The sequence below is a fragment of the Bacillus rossius genome, assembly GCF_032445375.1.
Source record: "Bacillus rossius redtenbacheri isolate Brsri chromosome 4 unlocalized genomic scaffold, Brsri_v3 Brsri_v3_scf4_1, whole genome shotgun sequence".
Taxonomy (NCBI): domain Eukaryota; kingdom Metazoa; phylum Arthropoda; class Insecta; order Phasmatodea; family Bacillidae; genus Bacillus; species Bacillus rossius.
Window position 1 is genome coordinate 3488058 of NW_026962010.1, and position 20012 is coordinate 3508069.

Sequence of the window (20012 nt, forward strand, 5' to 3'; positions counted from 1 at the left end):
TTCCGATCGCATGAGAGGACTAGTTAGGTACGTGATGGTAGAACCGGTAGAGGAGGAGAATAGTTAGGTGCGTGGTGGTGGAACCGGTAGAGGAGGGGAATAGTTAGGTACGTGGTGGGGGAACCGGTAGAGCAGGGGAATAGTTAGGTACGTGGTGGGGAAACTGGTAGAGGAGGGGAATAGTTAGGTACATGATGGTGGAACCGGTAGATGAGGGGAATAGTTAGGTACGTGGTGGGGGAACCGGTAGAGGAGGGGAATAGTTAGGTACGTGGTGGGTTAACTGGTAGAGGAGGAGAATAGTTAGGTACGTGATGTTGGAACCGGTAGAGGAGGGGAATAGTTACGTGATGGTAGAACCGGTAGAGGAGGGGAATAGTTAGGTACGTGGTGGGGAAACTGGTAGAAGAGGGGAATAGTTAGGTACGTGATGGTGGAACCGGTAGAGGAGGGGAATAGTTAGGTACGTGGTGGGGGAACCGGTAGAGGAGGGGAATAGTTAGGTACGTGGTGGTGGAACCGGTAGAGGAGGGGAATAGTTAGTAACATGGTGGGGAAACCGGGGGAGGATGAGAATAGTTAGGTACGTAAGGGGATAATGGAGTACAATTACAAAACGAATATTTTTTTTTTATCAAAACGTTTAAAATCTGACTGGAACATTGTGCCCTATTTCTAATACTACAAATCATGCTACGTTAATAGGAGTTGCAAATTTCGTTAAAACTTATAAAAATTATTTTAAAAAATTATACCAAAAAATTGAACTCTTAGGGATTTTTGCTCCATATGTTTTTTTTCTAAATGGGTCCCTCAAAACACCCGTTCGGTTTGTCTAACCCTCCACGAATGACCCCTATATTTATCTCAGCACCTTTCCCACTATTCTTATAATTTAAAAAAAATATATATATAATTATAGTTAGGGTCCCATACACAGGCAGAATTATGTGTAGTTTTACAAAAGATTACTTTGAAAATCAGTTGTCAAGATATGTATAGTTTGTAATTCTACAAGAAAGACACTAACTTTGTACAGCACATTGCTGTGGTATTTTGCATGTTTGAAATACATTTTTCGAGATTATTTCTTTTGATTATTGGCGCATAATTTTATATTTTAATTGATATTTGGGGGGTGGGAAGTAGAGACTGCAGTTTCCTGATGGAAAAAAAATATATTCAGAGACAAGTGAGGTGATTTAATTAGTAATCTAAATATTTGTAGCAAATAAAAACTGTATTAAATTAACTGGGCTATCCTTACGAACCTGTTTTCCCCCACTCGTAACAATATCTTCCATGTGTAGTCCCTAATTTGACATACATTTTTCAACTAGCTTATAATATGCTATACATTTATATTATTGATGTATATGGGCATGCAGATTTCGCGAAAAGATTTCGGGACTAGACGGAAGTTAAAACACTGTAGCATCGTCTGTGTTTCGTGATTGGGAGAGTTTCTCTCAAGTACATATAGATTGTAACAACACCAATCACAGTGATTCAGTGCGGAAGCAAACGCGTCCTGAGTGGCTCGGTCAAATAAGGCAACGACTTCTCTCGCAGAAGGCCGCCAATCACAAGGAAGACACCACAGGTGCGGGTATACCTTGTTGCAGTCTAATAAGTGTTCAGATCTTTTCGCGAAAAATGCCTGCCCCTATTGATGTACCAAAATTCTTGTTTTATATGGCACAAGTTAACGCTAATTGACCACTTAATTCCAACAAATTTTCAGATTGAAATTGCATAGCTTGGTTACCAACTGAAACGTCATGCAGTGCCGGGCATGTGTCCCTTAACTGTGCCGGAAATTCTTGTTGAAAGCGGTCGGACGCACCCTGGCGGTGCAAATCGCTAGTTGACTAACGCAGTTCGTAAAGTCCTTCAGTACTCGTTAGAGATGTGTAACATCTAACCTCTGTAACGAGCAAATCCATGTGTTCAGAATACGAAAATCATATACGAAGTTGAACGCCGAATTCTTTTTTAAAAAAATGCCGAAAGTGATAAATATTGTTACGAGTGGGGAACGTGGGTTCGTTAGGATAGACAAATTAATTTTTATACAATTTTTATTTACTACTAATATTTACTCTACTAATTAAATCGACCACACTTAATGTTTGTTCACTGATCACTCGCACTTAAGAATATCTGTTCATTGATCACAGCATGTGTCCTGTCCACAGTTCCCACTCCGCACTGGAGCCAGGTTCAACAGTTGTCGCGTGCGTCGGGATGACACGACGTGTCACAACCACTCCCGTCCGTTCGGGAAGGACGGCCCGGGGGTATATAAGCGACGACGCCGGCCTCCGCGGGAGTTCGGGAGCGGAGTGAAGTGTGAATGACCCCCCCCCCCTTTTTAATCCTGCCAGGCACGCGTGGTATGCCTGACGTCGATGACAATGGACGGCGCGTCCCCAACTGGCCTAACTGAACGCCCCGCAACGAGCCCATCAGCTTCTGACACAGGCGTAACAATAAATACGCAAATGGTGTTTTCAACTACATATCTTAATCATATTTAATCATCTGATTGGCAGCCCGAAATGTTATACTGTACAATAAAACGACCCCGATAAAAGCGAAAATGACTTTAAAATAATACTAACCTCGGCTTGGACCTGATTTTCGACAGTGGATTTTATTAAAATACCACCCATTTTTGTTAAAAAATTATTGAACAGTTAATACTATAAAGTTATCCTTTCGCTTTGTGAACTTTGGTTCGCGCCATCCGCCGCAGATGGCAGCGCCGTGGTTACACATTCCCGTTCCTTGCGACTTACGTTCCATTCGAGAAATTACTCCTACCAAATGCCGTATACCGAGCACTCGTGCTTCTTCGCACCCGCCGCTGACACTGTCAGACGGAGAGTTGTCAGAAACAAAAGTGAAGCGTGGCTGCTGTGGTCCAAACACAACGGTGCCAAGGGAACGAGGTTTCGGGCGCCCAAGACGGCTCTCGCCCGGCTAAAAGCTGGAAGCCAGGAAGCCAAAAGCACGTATTTTTGGCTGGTGCCGCATCAACTATATAGGTAACGTTTTTTTTTTGGCCGCACTTCAGCCGACTTCTTTTGCGAAACACCCCCCCCCCCCCCTCCTCCATCCTATGCATTCAACCTTAATTTTTTTTTGTGGCAACTGTCCTTTCACCATTACCCGTTTAACATCCTTAGATCACAGGATGTTTATAAATACCTATATGGGTTCCTCGTTGATTGAAAATTTGTTAGGTTAGTTGGTTTTCAAATTGAAAAGGGCCCTTTGGTTGCCTGTCCAAGTATTTCGGACCCCATTATAATATAAAAGTCCTGCCTTTTTAAGCCGATGTGAGCTATTTTAAATCTGTACCTGAACCGTTTTTTTTTTTTAGGTTAACATGAAATGTGATATGCGATGTCTAAAATAACTCTCAAATTATTGTTACGAGGGCAAACAGGACTGCGATGCGCGCCAGGTTGGGAGCTGGCTGGCGGCCCTGCATGGCCACTGACGTCACGCGCCGTCCACTGACGTGAGCATGCCACGCGTGTTTGGCCGGAGTACAAGGGTCCTCGCTAACCCCCCTCCCTCCTTCCTTCCTACGGACCACCCGCACCGTCCCGCCTCGGGCTATTGTCACCTTTAGCAGCTTGGTAATTCCGCCGCGAGGATTGGCGTGAATAAGTCTCGCTGTTCTGGGTGTTTCGGGCGTCGGGACGGCCCGAGATGACGCGACACGTCGCAGCCGCTCTCGTCCCTTCGAGAAGGACGCCACAGGTATATAAGCGACGACGCCGGCCACCGCGGGAGTTACGAGAGTTCGGAGAGTTCCGCGAGTGCAGGGGAAGTGCGACATCGGCGAAGAAGGCAAGAGACCACCTTTAGAGTGGCGCGACGAGGAGTTCGACTGGATCGGGAGAGTGCGGCGATTGAGTGGCGTAAGACTGTGTGTGTGGACAGGCGCGAGGTGAGGGCCCAGCCACTGTCGAGCCTAGCTCCAGTGAGGAGTGTGAACTGTGGAACTTGACAGACATTGAGTGACTCCTAAATAAACATTTTTAAGTGTAAGTAATTGATGATCAGAAATATTTAAAGTACAATTACTTATTAGTAATGTGAATATTAGTAATTAATAAAACTGTAATAAAAATAAATTGGGCTAGTTCCCCCACATTACACTCATAACATTTTGGTGTTATAAGTGAGATAGCACTAATTAATTGATTTTGTGTAAAACGTTTTTAATAAAAATTACCTTTTTTTATAAATTTAGTTATTCTAGAATTTAGTTAGTTTAGGAACTGTAGTTAGTTTTGTGTGTAGTAGTAGTAAAGTTAATGTTAGTTTTTTAATAAAGGTTTATGTTAGCTCGTAGGGGAAATTACAGTGTAGTCGTAAGACAGTAGTGGTAGGCTGGTAGTATCTGTGGACACGAAAGATGGCGGCCGACCAACTGAAAAACTTAATGGTTTTCTTGGTCGAAATGAATAATAAAATAGAATAAATGAAGAAGGCTCAGAAGGAAATTAATAGTATAATAGAAAATAACCATGAGGAAATGAAGAATGAAATTTAGAATGGCCACTAAGAGATTAAGAATAAAATTGATAAGAGCCAAGAAGATATGAAGAATACAATTTATAATAGCCCAGAAGAAAAAAAGAATGAAATGAAGAAATGCAAGAAGAGGTGTAGAATGCTATGAAGACCATGATAGAGGACATCAAGAAGAACCAAGAAGAAATGAAGATGATGTTTAAAATCAGCATCAAGTTGGAAGGCAAAGTGCAGAGCTTGAAGCAGCACCTTGTATAATAAGAACAGCAACTCGTACAACAAGAGCAGCAACATGCCCGCCAGGAACAACAGTTAATTCAACTCGAACAGGCAACCGAACGGCTTGTGGAAGGTGTGACTGAGGAGACCTGTCGGATGATTGAAGAAGCTACAGCTGCTGGAAACCGGAAGAGTAACTCCGAGGAAGTTAAACTGGAGGGCACTTCCAGCGGCTAAACAAAATTCAAGTCACCCACATTCTATAGGTATAACAATTTATTAAAAACTCCCCGCAACTCCCTGGCGAGGCCTCCACTCCCGCCAGATTCGCCGAGGGTTCCCTCCTTTTCGTATTTCGCACTCAAAAATTTTTCACAGTCCCAGACCCCTACGAGAGGCCTCTATCGCCGGGAAATGACACTGGGGACTCGGGGTCTAAACATTTTCAAAACTCCCGAACCCACTCCCGCCAGATTCACCGAAAGTTGCCCCTTTTTACGTATTTTCCATTCGAAAAATATTTCTAGGGAACGAAGAGACATTAAAGTCACCTCCTGTTAGTACGAGTATATGAATGAGCGAATATAGGCCCAAAATGCAGATCAAACAGCCATGTGCAAGACGTCCTTGACTTTCATTACTCGTGCCAGGTAGTGAGGTATTTATGTATGAGCAATAATTGCAATTGGCGTGTGACTCATGTTTATGATTGTGTTGGGGCTGAATTTAAATTAGAATATATTTCCGACTAAGTGATTATTGAGAAAGAGGCTTTATTTTTACGGAAGAAAAGTGGCAGTAAATTGTAATACATTTGATTTAAATCACACCAAACAAATCTGAATGTAAATTGTTGGGAGTGGTGAATTCAAATTATTGTAATGTGATTTAAGTGAGATATAATATTTAAATTCCACACAGTTATAAATAGCATAAATAAGTATATATAGTTATTTCAATTTTTAATGTGCTGAATTAGTGAAGTTTAAATTTTAGAGTGAGTAATGATTTGAGTAAACATGGCTAGGTTTTGCACATTTAATTTCATCTAGTCAAAAATATTTATAACCTACATTATGTTATGCATTTATACCTGAAATTAACCGTGTGTAGGGGATTTCAAGAGAATTTATGTTAAGATATGTGCAGACTAATTATGTGGGAGAAGTTTGAAATCATTTGAGTTAATACTTGTAAGTGAACCATAAATAATATTGAAACATAAGAACTCCTACTAGTTTATCAATTGTATGTAAAGATTTACAAGTTTTATTAGAATTGTATACCTTTTTTTTATAATTTAATAAATAATATATAATATTATGAATGAGATATTTAATGATTAATTGTTTTCGAAGTCCCATATTATGGAGAAATTTTTTAATTAATGATTTTCAGAGGGGCTATGACTAATTCTGTGGAATCTATAGGGGAATTGATACTTGGGCACTTGTCACGGTACTGGAGTCTAGGTTATGCTTATAAGGGTAAGTGTAAGTCTGTGGTAATTATGAGAGTGACGCGTCTTGTCAGCCTGTCTGCATTACCCTTAAAGTGTTCTTCCCAAAATAATTTTTTTTTGATTATACACTTTATGCTAAATTGTTTTGATCTTAAAGGATTTTATTCTTTCATTCATTATTTGTTGATCAGTTATTTATTTCTGTATTGTATGCTGTTAAAAATTACTTCCTTCATTAAATTTACTGCCCTCAGTATTTCCTGTTTACGATGGCTTTCAGTTGGTGAAGTGTTAAACGACGTTTTGCTGTAGCTTGCACTAAGCATCGTCAGTGTGACGAATAACGCACTTATAAATAGAGACCGGAAAAATTCGCGAATTCATCTCGCGATAGGCTAAAATACAAATATTTATACCTCAGTGCTGTCTCTGCTATTGGCTCACAACTCACCTGGATGACTCTGGGCAGGTGAGAAACACTCAACCGTAGCTGTATCGAATCACAGGCCGCTACGTTGGGACACCTTCACAAGACAGCAGCCAATGAGAGGGTGAGATTTGACCGAGTGTACGTAGAACTATAAAGTTCATCCTAGAGGTCATTGAACCCGTGAATTTTTCCGGTCCCTACTTATAAATCACAGTTGGAGATGAGTACATAGCCAGCTGGTGGCTTCTATTTGTCAGTCAGTGAGAGAAGTCCTAATTTCTTTCATTGCAATGTGTGGTAGCCAACATCTTTGTCAAGGATGTCTACCATTGGCTTTGCCCTTTATCCAATGAGTGAAGACCTCAGTTTTTTTTCTTACACAATGACGCGGCTTCAACTCGAAATCAGAGAGCGCAATGAGAAATCGGAGATAATCTTGCACTAGTTAAGACTATCTGGCGTCCTCCTGAGTGGTGGATTCTCGGGGTTGTTGTACTTCAGGAAATTGATTAGTAATATTAATGAGTAATTTGCCATTTCCTATCATACTGGATTGGTCCGAGGTGAGAAATGACTAAAGGCCCCTGAAGGTGAGATACACGGTTGCCTGGCCTGATTGTCAGCCCTCATAGCAGTATGCCTCGTTTCTGATCAGGGGCTCGGCTGTCTACAAATAAATGGCCATGCCATTTGACTAATAGTGGCGGGAGGTTACATCGTTTTGGAAATTAGTGTCATCTGAGAAGAGTCTGGCGTGTGGTCTACAGAAGTACTAACCCCGTCGAGAAGTGCGTCCGTAGAAATGGCAAAGGCCTTGGCCCAAACCAGATGGCCAGCACGGGTGCTACCCTGTGCGGATGGGTTTAAGACCAATCCTGCGACTTCAAAGAACTGGAATCTCCCTTTAGTCAAAGAATTCAGTGACTAGGTAAATTACGGACACGATCAAGAAAGACGATAACAAAATACCAGTCGCATGAATCTTGAAAAACGAATTCAAAAATGTTACAGTTAAACGTTACTTGACTCAGTTGGACAAACCAAAGTGCACTCACGCTGTTACACAGAATTCCTGTGCCTTGATAAGTGTTTGAGCTACGACTGTGTCCCAAACTCAGATCCAGTGAACGAGCGATCCACGAGCGATGTGAGCGATCCACTCTCTCCATGTTTCCTTTCCTCCCGTACTAGCAGTTTGGACTTTGTACTTGGCAACTTCGTTGTCTTCGTTGACTAGCACGACCTAGCGTGCCAGAGATAAAGCAAACGCATGTTCACGCAGATACTAAATGTTTCCGGGGTACCTAACTATTAATCTTTGTAATAAAATTGTACCGTGTCTACACATGGGTGCGCTCGGTCTCTGAGGGATCACCGTCCAGTGACGAGGGGCGCAGGGCGATGCCCTCTGTAATCTGGGACGTCTCGACGCTCGGAGCCTCGCTGCAACTCTTGCTTCCTTCAGTTCATTACGTAATTACGCACGCACGCGACACGTGGCCGCACCGCCGGAAACGGAGCGGACACTGCGAGACGCACCTGCGTCTCCGAGGTCAGGCCGGGCCGGTTCTCCACGCGCAAAACCTCGCTTGTTGGCCCGACCCGTGGCTGCGGAGGGGGAGGACGGGGGAGCCGGTGCCCTTGAGCGCGGGGAAGGGGGAGCCGGCGTGACGTCACGCGGTGCTCAGCGCGCGCCCGGGGAGAGTGGGAGAGGGGCGCGGCAGCTGCGGGCAGTCGAGGCGCGGCGGGCGGAGGGGACGGACGCTTGCGCGCGCTCCGCGGCTGAGAGAGAGAGAGAGAGAGAGAGAGATGCCCCAGTGCGCGGTGGCCACGTGCCGCAACTCGCACCGCAAGACGAAGGGCCGGCGGGTGCGCTACCACCGCTTCCCGGCGGAGGCGGGCGTGCGGCGGCGCTGGGTGGAGGCGTGCGGGCGGCTGAACGGCGCCACGGCAGCCTTCAACACGGCGACGGCGCGCGTGTGCTCGCTGCACTTCTCGGCCGCGAGCTACGAGCGCGACGTGGAGCACGAGCTGCTGGGACTGCCGCCCAGGTCGCGCCTGAAGCGCGGCGCCGTGCCGGACCGCGGCGTGCCGAGCCCCGCGCCGGCGCTGGTCGCGCGCAAGAAGCAACCGCGGCGCAGGGCCGGCGCTCGCCGGCGCAGCCTCGAGCCGGCGGAGCAGGGCGCTGACGTCACCGGCTGGGGCGGCGGCATGGACGTGCTGCTGGCGCTGGGCCTCACGCCCGCCGCCGGGCTCCAAGATGGCGGCGCGCACGGGTGAGCCCCGACACACTTCCTCAAACACTCCAGTCAATAATCATTCACTGCAACAGTCATGGAAACTTCCGTGTTTAAATTTAAAAACAGCGTTACGTGGAGTTTTCACAAAAATTATAGTTAATGGTACATTTATTTGTGGTATTCCGTTGCCTTGTTTTATATGGCCACGACTGGGAAAAGTCCTGTAGAGCCGGCGAAATGTTAACAGGTCTTATAGCGCCTTGCGTGCAGAGGCGAATAGGCACGTCGTGTGCCAACTGATGTCGCCCTTCAGCGTCTTCGCGTTTCGCACGCGCCGCAGCCAGACAGCCGCGCTCGTATCTAGATCAAGGAAATGGAAGCATCAACATCGCTGTGCTGAAGGGACACTACTTTTACCAGCAGCTCTCAAATGTAACGGTTTTCAAAACCCTGTGTCTGATGACGGGAACATATGCCAGTACCTTAAAAGTCGCAACTGTTTTTTTTTATAGGAAACCTACAGTGTTCGTCGGTGTTGTTGTGGTGTCCATAATACCTGTTACCTTCATCGTTGGGTAAATCTGACTTGGCCTGTTTTCTGTGGGTTTGTGTTTCCTTTTTTTATTTATGAATTATTCCCGTGACAAACAGTGGAAAAACTGCAGTGGCATATGCCCAAGAAATAGCATTAATTCTAAGTTCCCCATTGCATGACTCATTTGAGGAACGTGTGAAACCTACATTTTGAATGTCTGCGAAACCACTTCACGACCATGTGCTGAACATGTTACACATTAACGGACAGTATTACTGTGGCAGCCAATTGTAAGTCCCATAGTTGAACGCGCTCACAGTCGCCCTTGGAGCTTCCTTGTTCCTGTGCCAAACAACAACAACAACAACAACAACAACAACAACAAAAACAACAACAACGACGACATCTGAAATGCGGGGCGGCACTGAGGTGTTCTTGCCGCACCGCGCCGGTCGACCGCAGCCTGACCGTGGGCAATGATCCGGCGGTCCCGTGGCTGATGACGTCACAGTCTGCATGCCGGCTGGCAGTCGGGGAGGGGGCAGGGGTGGTGGGAGGTTACCTGCTGACCTCGTTCGGCCGTTGAGACGCAGTTCTGGTGCCGACAAACGTCCCTGCTGGTAGCGCAAAGCTAAAAACCTTCTTCTGCATGGTTTCTTTCTGCTGCGTGTGAAAACTAACATCATTATCGATCATGTAAAAGTTTCCATCACATATAAGCCTATGATACCATTTGACGTTTTGTCAGATTTTAATCAGTTTTTTTTTAAAAATAAAATGCAGCCTTGTTCCAACTGCATAATACTAAAATTTTCAAACGTATACTTTGACATACCTAGAGTTAAAATTTGCACCTGAGGCAAAGATTTTTTTACATGAATTTTTGTAAGTAAATATTCCACGAAGAAGAAGGACGAGTAGTGAAAATCCAGAATAGCCAGGGAATTCAGAATTTATAGGCCAACAGCGAATAGTCAAGGAATGCGTCATGGGCGTAGCCAAGGGGGGGGGGGGTTATAACCCCCACCTTTACCACCAATTATATTTTCTTATCTGAAAGCAGGTTAGCTAAAAGCCTGGGTGTCTTACTGCTATCACCGGCCACTGCACTTGGAGGGGAAGAGTAAGCGAGCTCTACCGATTCTTCTGTCCCTTCCCCTACCCCTGTCGCGAGCAGAAGCTATAAGGTTGTGACGCCGTGACGGGTCCCAAGCTTTCAAATATATTACACCTGTTGTATTTAACCAGCGCGGTAATTATAAGCAGGTGTTGACTGTGCTTCCAAAAGTATAATGATCGCTGTGTGTGTATAGAATTGAGACGACAGGGTGTCATGTAACTCTTCAAGCTAACGCTAATTGCTTCCAGGAATAGATCAGTTTTGCCGAAACCTAACCCTTTTTATTCCTTTTTTTTTTTTGTATTGTCGAGCTTCGAGCATGATTAAATATTTAAAGTTAAGTACCGAAAACTGCTAAAATAGCACTATTTTACACCTTAAAATAATAAAAAAATTTCAGGGGGTGATTAGGGGGGGGGGGCATGCTTCTTAACCCCTCCCCCCCCCCATACACAAATCCTGGCTACGCCACTGGAATGCGTTATGGTCTGGGAATTCATCATTTCCGGGAAAATCAGGGAATAGCAAGTAACATGTGTAAGGTAAGGGACTTCAGAAGTTTCGTGGAATAGTCAAGGAATACATGTAATGTCAGGGAATCAGAATCCTGGGAAAATCAGGGATAGTCAGGGATAGTCAAGGAAATACTTGTAAGGTCAGGGAATTCAAAGGGCTCATTCTGTATTGCTAACTCATTAACTCCGCTATGCGTATTGTATTTTATAGATCCAGTCTTGTTATATTTTATTGCTATTGTGTCAGATATTTTCGAGCAGATACTTATATAATGCCATACGAGGCTGAAATACATGTGTCAAGTTTGCTTTGGACTTAAAAAACATCAATTTTGTGCTTAGTACCCAGGACGTGTTGTTACTAAACAACACGTTTTGTCACGACATTTAGTAATCCATAAGTAGGCACTTCGTAACTATGGCAGTGTTACGAAGTGTTGCAAAAAATAATATGGTAAATTTTAAGAATTATGACGTGTTTTGATCGGCGGAGTATTATAAATGACCTGGAGAAGTTAGGGAATATTTGGGGAATTCGTTATCTGGGGTTTGCTAGACACCCTGACGTGGTTCGGTGCTCAAAATGTTTCCTAATAAACCATTCATTTTTACATTTATTTGCGTGTGCGCCAAGATGTAGCAAAAGTCACTGTTCACGTGTAAATAGAAAAAAAAATGGGATTCTATTAAATATAATAGAATATTTGGGGGCAGACTGAGTAAAACTAATACACTTCCTGGGTTTGTGACGATATTATGTATTTATTTAAATATTTGGTTAAACGTGAATAAATATTAAAAGGTGTAAATTAGAATTGTATGTGATGAGGTTTTTTCTAATCTGTTTTATTAGGCCTACACATAACAGTTGAGTTATAACAGTCATGGAAATTTCCATGTTTGAATTTAAAACAGCGTTACGTAAAGTTTTCACAAAAAATTTTGTTTGGTAGGCTGTGCAAATTATAGTTAATTATAAATTCATTTGTAATATTCCGTAGTAGTGTGTTGGGTTATGCATGTTAGTATACAGAAGTGTTTCGTTAACTCAACGTCAAGCCGACAACAGTGATAAGCCAATTAATCAAGTTCCTGGATAAAAAAAATTAAAAAAGTGTTGTAGTTCTTGAGTTAATGACATTTTTCAAAGGTTTTTTCATCTCCACCCTGCACCAAATTATTAGATAGTGCGGTAAAAACGTTTTACTATAGAATCATAAGTATCTCTACAATTTATTGTTAACAATTAAAAATAAAAATCGAACATTCTATACTTTTCTGGGGAGGGGGGAATCATTGCACATCTTAAGCGGTAACACTGTTTTGTCGGGTTACACTGACTTTATACACTATAAAAATAACTTTAAGAACTTATAATTTTTTTTGTGATTAGCCATCATTTAAAATAAATTGCTAAATTAGCAAAGTAATTTTTCTTTACAGTATGACTAGTTCAAATCCACCCGATTAAAATGTTTGGCCGCTTATATCTTACAAATTATATTTTTCCCTTAAAGTATAGCATGTTTGATTTTTATTTTTAATTGTTATAATAGTAGGGAAAAGCCCATGGACACTTTCCACTTTCGTATTAGCCGGGGGGGGGGGGGGGGGGTTAGGATTACGAGCGAATCTTTGAATTCTTGAATAATGAGTATCAACCTAACGTCTACAGTACCAATCTTGGAATGTCTTCTTAAAAATCTTGACCAAACACAAGATAACAAATAAACAGGGCAGGCAAGTCTGAGCCTTCTTGCTTAGGTTAAAGTAATAAACCGTTTATATCTAAAAACTCTTTCCCTAAAACACTATCAAAAAAACTGTATTCGTGTAAAATAAAAATCTTTCAAACAATTTTTGTCCATAGTAAATAAATCTATTATTAAATAAACAAAATTATTAAATAATTATATAATTAATTACTGCTCGTCTTTGTCTGTATATTATTTTTTACTTAGTTGAACTTCAATATTGATTTGATTTTAGACAAAGACTTGTAACAAAAAATTGGGAAAGCGTTGGGAGCTAACATCATCGTTAAAAATGTTGTTGCGCTATTTTAATGACAGTGCATGCTTGTGAGTTTTTTTAAATTTACTTGTCAAACAAACATTTTGTAAGCAGCAACATAATATTAAATGTGGCATATTTTTTAAAAAAAAGAGCGCGTGTAACTCAGTACATGTGATAGATGTGAAACTTCTTTGGCATATCAAACCTCGACTCGTAAGTACATCGTGCGGGGTAAAACGGAAGAGAGAGAGAGAGAGATAAATAGAGAGGACAATTTTCTAATAATGATTAATTAACAATAAATATTACTCACTGTTGAAATACCCACAGCATAAAGAAAAACTGTGCGTGTTACTGTTTCTTCGAACAATTCTGCCATTTGGAGCACGCCAAATCTCTGAACGAAACATGAAATTCATAACAGATAGCGCTATCTATGCGGGAAATGCAGGGACTATCCTAACAGCGCTCTCTACGCTGCTGGTTGAACAAGGAGGAAAGCGAGTGCGCTGGTAGCAAATATAAAACTCAAGGCATTCACAGCTGACTGTATAGGATACCTATAGGTATCTGTTTTCTGAAACAAGTGCCTGCGCACAATCTCTGGCTTAATATTTCGTTCATAATTCTCTCTCGGTTGTCGCGGGGGAAGAATCATCGCACAAAGCGGTTAACTAAAACGAGTCTAGCAACATGTATAGCGTAGTGCTCTTTATATATATTTTTTTTTCCAAGTTCCTATTCTCTGGCTTTTTTGCGTAAGAAACTTTTCACAACAATGTTTCACGCTAACGTTGCATTAAAATTCAGGGGAAGCCTTCTTTTCACAGACGAGAGAGCCAAACGCCCGATCGTGCATCTTCGGTTTTTTTTATTTTGAACAACTCATGATAACTAATGGTCAATTAGGTTAGGTTGGCTACATTATAAATACTTTAAAACATTGTGGACGGTTGATTTGGTTAGGATAGCTACATTAAAGATACTGTGAAATCATGTAAACGGTTTCCTAGCCCTGGATAGTTACATATTAAAAAGTTATTTGCTAAGCAACCTTCGGGGAATTTCGGGTGTTGCTCTTTCGTCTGTGAAATGAAGGCTTCCCAAAATTCAGCCTTGAAATTTCACTCTTATCCTGCCCGAAGAAGTTTTACTTCAGAAAATATTCTTGTTTATCGTTGTTGTTTGGACAAAGAAAAGCAGGCGCTATTATAGTGCGTTTTTAACTGCAGTTAGTGCATCCTAGGCTACGTTTAGTTAGAGTTTTGAGGAGGAAGCAGCCATGCATGCATTATTAATAGGGGGCTGCAGTTTTTGCGAATAGATTTCGAGACTAGATGAAAGTTAAAACACTATGACTTGATGTAAGTTTTTGGACATACGCCATTGCTAAGAACTTTTTCTGTTGAAGAAAAACTAATAAATAAAATAAATAAAAATACACAAGAAAGACAAAAAACACACAAAATTAAGCAAAAAATTGCTGTTGTCAACAAGAATATAAACACCACAAAATATTCCGAAACAGAAATATGGTCAACAAACAAAGAAAAAAGTACTAAGTGAACAAAAAAACCCACAAATGATGACAACACAAAAATTATTGAAACCAAAATAATTCAGCACAACAGTTGAAACGAGACAAAAACACGACAAAACGAAAAGACAAAAAAATACAATAGTTTTACCAAAACAGAAACAAGCGACGTTTCGGGAACTGCTATCTGCTCCCGTCCTCAGGCAGAGACGCACGTGGTACGGAAACACAGGTGCAACTGAGAAGGGGCTGGAAAATGAGGGTATTTATCAGAGAAAGGGCTACATCTTGCTCAGCCAATGACAGACGAGCTGTCTCCCCATTGGCTGTGCACCATGTAGTTAAAGCGGATTGGTTATGGTGGGTTGAGTATTGGCTATTGTTTTGTGCTGCAGGGATGTTTCTCTCTTTATCAAAGGGATCCACATATTTTTTAATTCAATGCTCTGCTGGCTGAAAATATTTTTATTGCTAATAAGATAACACTAAAACACTATAGCATCGTCTGAATTTCGTGATTGGGTGAGTTTCTCCCAGGTACATATCGATTGTAACAACACCAATCACAGTGATTCAGTGCGGTCAAATAAGGCAACGATTTCTCTCGTAGAAGGCCGCCAATCACAAGGCACGCCGTCTCCGAGGCCCGAGAGCTTCTGCGGAAGGAGCTTCGATGACGGAAATAGCTTCCAAGTGTTGGATCAGCTGGAGCGCGCTGCAGATACGCCGTGTTCGCTGTGGAGGGCCAGGGCTGGCGCGAGGTCGGAGGTCGCTGCTGTCTGCCGGCGCGGTCCTCGCCTCAGGGTCGTTACCACAACGCCGAAATACCATAACGTCGAATGTCAAAATTGACCACAACGCCGACAGCTAGAAAACTGCTGTGTACCACAACGCCGAAATAACAATTGAATGAATTTGTGTGTGTTTCTTAAATGTACTTTAACGCCGAAATACCACAATCAAACCTAACCTTACATAACCTAACCTAGCGTCATATAACCTAACCTAACTTAACCTAGCCTATCCTAACCTAGCCTAACCTAACCTAGCATAACCTAACCTAGTCTGACCTAACCTAGTCTGACCTAACCTAGTCTAACCTAACCTGGTGTAACCTAACCTAGTCTAACCTAGTCTAACCTAACGTAGTCTAACCTAACCTAACCTTTGTGGCAGTCCTGCAATGACATTTTTCGGCGTTAGTGTATTTCGGCGTTGTGGTGTTTCGGCGTTGTGGTGCGTCCCCGTCGCCTCACACCTGACTAGCGGCCAGTTGGTTTCTTTCCTAACCTGACTGAGTCTAGGTGTATTTGTTGGGAGGGGAAGACTGTAGGTGGGTCCTGGGTCGAAGCCTTTTGTACGCCTAACCATGCTACCCTTTCAGCCATGCAGAAAGGGTAGCATGCATCGTGTGCCTTGAACGGGATTGGTCAGCCCCGGAAACAGTTGATGCCATGACTAACTCCCCAATATTAAACTCTAGACTATTAACTAGTTAAGTTTGAGTCCAGGTAAAACCTGCTTAGACACAGATAAGCCATGGGCTCAGTCATGCGGGGTTAAACGGTGCAAGCACTAACCAGGCAGGTTCAGTACAGGACAAGGAGGATGGTCCAGGAAGAATAGTTGGTCAAGGACAGATAGTTCCAACCATGCTGTGGTTGGGAGCTCGTACCTTGCGGCCCGCGTTGCTGTTTGTGCGCGTCTGGACTGGTACCAACTGCGCATGCGCCCCTGGCGGCGGGCGACAGTATTCGTCGCCCTTCAGGCTCAGCTCTTGTGCTAATGACCAGGAAAAAAATTGGTTGTCTGTAAAGTCGGTTTACGGACGATAGTTTAACGTGACAACGTCATAACAAAACATTGATGAACTGATTGCATACTTTTATGAATAAAATTGAATCATTTTTATTGAATTATCACTATTTTGTATGGATACAAAGAATGAGTGAAATGAAATCTACAATTTAATTGATAAACTTACTTTTATTTGCAATCATTAATTCAAATATGTTTATTACTTTAACGAATAGATTATTTTAACTATAACTTTTATACATGTTTGCTATTTAACTTGTTCCAATCTGTGTTATTCTGTTAAGGATAGGACGATGATAGGAAAAGTAGGATACGAATGGGAGTATTTCAAGTTTAATGTGCCTCGAAAAAGTCAAATCGATGGTTGTTCCAATCGATTGGAAGATAGATAGATGCGGCGCAAGCGTACAATGAGCGTAACGGGACACAGCGTAACGGGACAATGTGCGTTACCTGACAGTTTTTCGTGCGTGCAGCCGGCGTTAATCGATTTATTAGACGTTTTCGCGTCAAAAAAAAGCGCATGTGAGAAAAAAAACCAATTTTGTTAAGTGAGTTACGTTAGTTAATCGCGAGCTAGCGCATCGGTTCTCTCTCCAGGAGTGACAGAGAGGCAGGTCGCCTGTCGCCAGTAAAAGTCTGTCGTCACTTAGCGAAATTATTCAGTCTGTAATAGCGAAACCCTAGTCCCAGCATATACGATGTTCAGGAGCTACGAGTTAACTAATTTAAGATACGTGTCCGCCGCCTAGTCAGGGGCGCATCTGTGTTGGTGCGACGGGATGATAACTGGCTGGTGGTTCTATCGCGCTGTCTCCTCGTCGTGCATACATCAACCATTACATTTGAGCGTTGTTTAGTTAGCTGTTGCCTACGTGAGTTTATTTTCTTTGAAGAAGTATTTATTTTTTGTGTTTAATTAGAAAATATTCATTTTTATTGGTTTTTGCAATTTTTTTTTTGTTTTAAACCATCTCACACTTGCGGAATGTAAAGGGGAACTATATTTTGTACAGTCGCGTGCGGTGGGATCGTGCCAGCCGCGCGAAGTTTGACCCTCCTTGGGGCAAGAGTGTGAGGACGGCTTGTTGACCGCGGTGTTGCTGGAGTAAAGCAACAGGGCGGATACAACCATAACATTAGATGGCGGAGAAATAGATAAAGCTGTAATGCAAGGTCCTCGGTTTCTTTCAAGAATATTTACCGGACTTCGTCTAAAAATACAGTTGAAAAACAAAATACAGAAACGGAACTATTCGTCCGCCCTTAGAGTATTCTTGGATGTTATTCTTAAACAGACACCACTCGGCTATCTGGATCAGTTTTCAAATCGCGTGGTTTCGTCCGTGTGCTCCCGGGCAGGCGGGAACCTTGTAAATATACTCCTGCAGGAGGGTTGCTGGATTTTTTATTTTTTTATTTTCCTAACCTAAATTAAAACTAAGTGTGTTGGGGAGGGTTCCGGGTTAGGGAGGGACCTAAGTGCGTCTCAGGCCGAAGCCCATACGCTCTGATCATGCAGGGTATTAGCCATGCAGGAAGGGTAGCATGCATAGTGTGCTAGGAGTGGGATTGGCCAGCCATGGCAGCGATTGGCTCACTGACTATACTAGACTAAAAGTAGATAATATGAGCCCAGGTAAAACCTGCATAGACACAGGGAAAACCCTGTGCTCTGACATGCGGGATGCAAAATTTCATGCATTAACATCAAGCAGGAGGCTTACGGGAAAACAGAAGGATGGATCTGGATACGCACCTGATCCCGAGGGGTGGCTGTCATTACTTCAAAAACACACAAGAGAGCATTCATTACTTATGCGTGTTCTTAGGTGCGTGTTTCTAAATTCTGTGGTTCAAAGCTGCGTGTTTCTATATTACGTGTTTCTAAGTCGTGATTGTTCCTAGTAGTTGTGATAGTTATTCTTTTTTTTTTAATTATTTACGGCGTTTCTAAAGTGTGCGGTTTGGCATTGTATGAAAGTTGTTTCGAAGTAATGAAAGTTGTGAGTGAGTTTCTAAGTGGTGATAGTTTTAGGTTATGATTTTTTTATAAGTTGCAAAGTTTATAAGTAGTGTTTTTTTTTTGTTTTTAAGTTGTGATAATTCCAGCTTGTAATAGTTCTAAGTTATGTGGATTTTTATTTCGAGATTTCACAGTTATGACCAAGACGCGAAGGTTGCGTGGCTATAGCAACACTCGCCTCTCACCAGGACGACCCTGGTTCGATCACCGGCGGGGTTTATCGCATGTGGGAAACGTGACGGACGTTTACGTGGCCTGTGTGTTTTCTCGGGGTACGCTCGTATCCCTTACCAGTTCGTTTCGTCGCTGCTCCACTCCCCACCTCCTCTCGCCTCACGCATCCCTCGGGCTGGCCGGAACGACAGACCTGTTCCTCGGCGCGCATTGAGCATCAGTCCCAGTCCATCCATGCAGACCCTGCCTCAGGCGGGGAAGCTACATGGCGTATTTTACCTTTCTAAGTTATTCAAAATATTTTCGCTGTATGGAATATGAGAAAACGTTACATAGATTTTTTTTTAAAATATTGGCAAACATAGGCTATAGGATGTTATGTAGGCTACATTAAGTTCTTAAAATGTTCCAGGAGTTTATATAGAAGTTTCCGAAATATTTCCGGAAGAAATTGGTACTTAAAAATCTACCGACGCTCGTAGGCTGTGCCGAAAGGAATTTTTTTTCTTTTGGGGCTTTATAAAAGATCGTGTCTACGTTCCGTCGCTACCTAATGATTAGCCAGAGTTCAGACGCAGAATTGAAGAGGCTGTTGCTTCCATTACTCCAGACGTGTTAACCAAAGTGTGGGAAGAATTGAACTTTAGGTTGTATGTTTGCCATATAACTAAAGATGCATATATTGAACATTTGTAAAAAAATACCTAGGTTAGTTTACCTTAAATTTGATGTATGAATTGTTGTAAATAGTCTAAATTAAAATGTTATGGTATACCATTGAAACTGGGGTATTCTTTTATGGGCACGCTGTATTTCGCAACCTCAAGTTTGAACTTGGGGAGTGGTTCTGAGCGTCGAATCTCTGTAGGGATCCCATTACAGTCGCGCGTTGCAGAAATAATACCCGGATTATGGTTTCTGAATATTTAAGAACATTTACACGTTCACGGATTAAAGGAAGGAGAAAATAAAGGTTCTGATATAATTTGGAACGCGATTTTATACAAATGTGCACTTACGTAACTGATAATTAATTATGTTTCATTCTCATAGTACATTTGCGTACTCTGAACTAAAAGGTCACTCTTCCTCCTCTTTTCCTCTCTCCATCCTATTTGCTTCTCTTATATATTTTTTTACAGTGATAAGGAAAAAAAGAGGGTTCATCTGAGGGCGATAAATGTTGATGTGACCGCAACCTACAGCACAACGTTATAGAGTATCCCACGAACGACTGAGTTTTACTGACAGTAATTATATAAACGATTATAGTTTGTCAAATGAGTATTCTTCCATCGTTCCCGAAAAAGAAAACATTGTTGGCTAATGGTTGGCTAGCAAGTTATCTACTTGAAAAAGAAAGGTA

At 42.4% G+C, this 20012-nt stretch overlaps 1 protein-coding gene across 3 annotated transcripts in view; it reads left to right on the forward strand.

The window, feature by feature from the left end:
- Window positions 1–20012, forward strand: part of LOC134541744 (uncharacterized) — a 371288-nt gene that overhangs the window by 88497 nt on the left and 262779 nt on the right. For 2 of the 3 annotated variants that reach the window (XM_063385396.1, XM_063385397.1), the window contains exon 1: window positions 8415–8941. The exons of the other annotated variant lie outside the window; for it this stretch is intronic. In XM_063385396.1, coding sequence (XP_063241466.1) covers window positions 8475–8941 — 467 coding nt within the window. In that variant the 5' untranslated portion in view covers window positions 8415–8474. Of the gene's footprint in view, window positions 1–8414; window positions 8942–20012 lie in introns of those variants that run through there. 3 annotated transcript variants of the gene reach the window in all.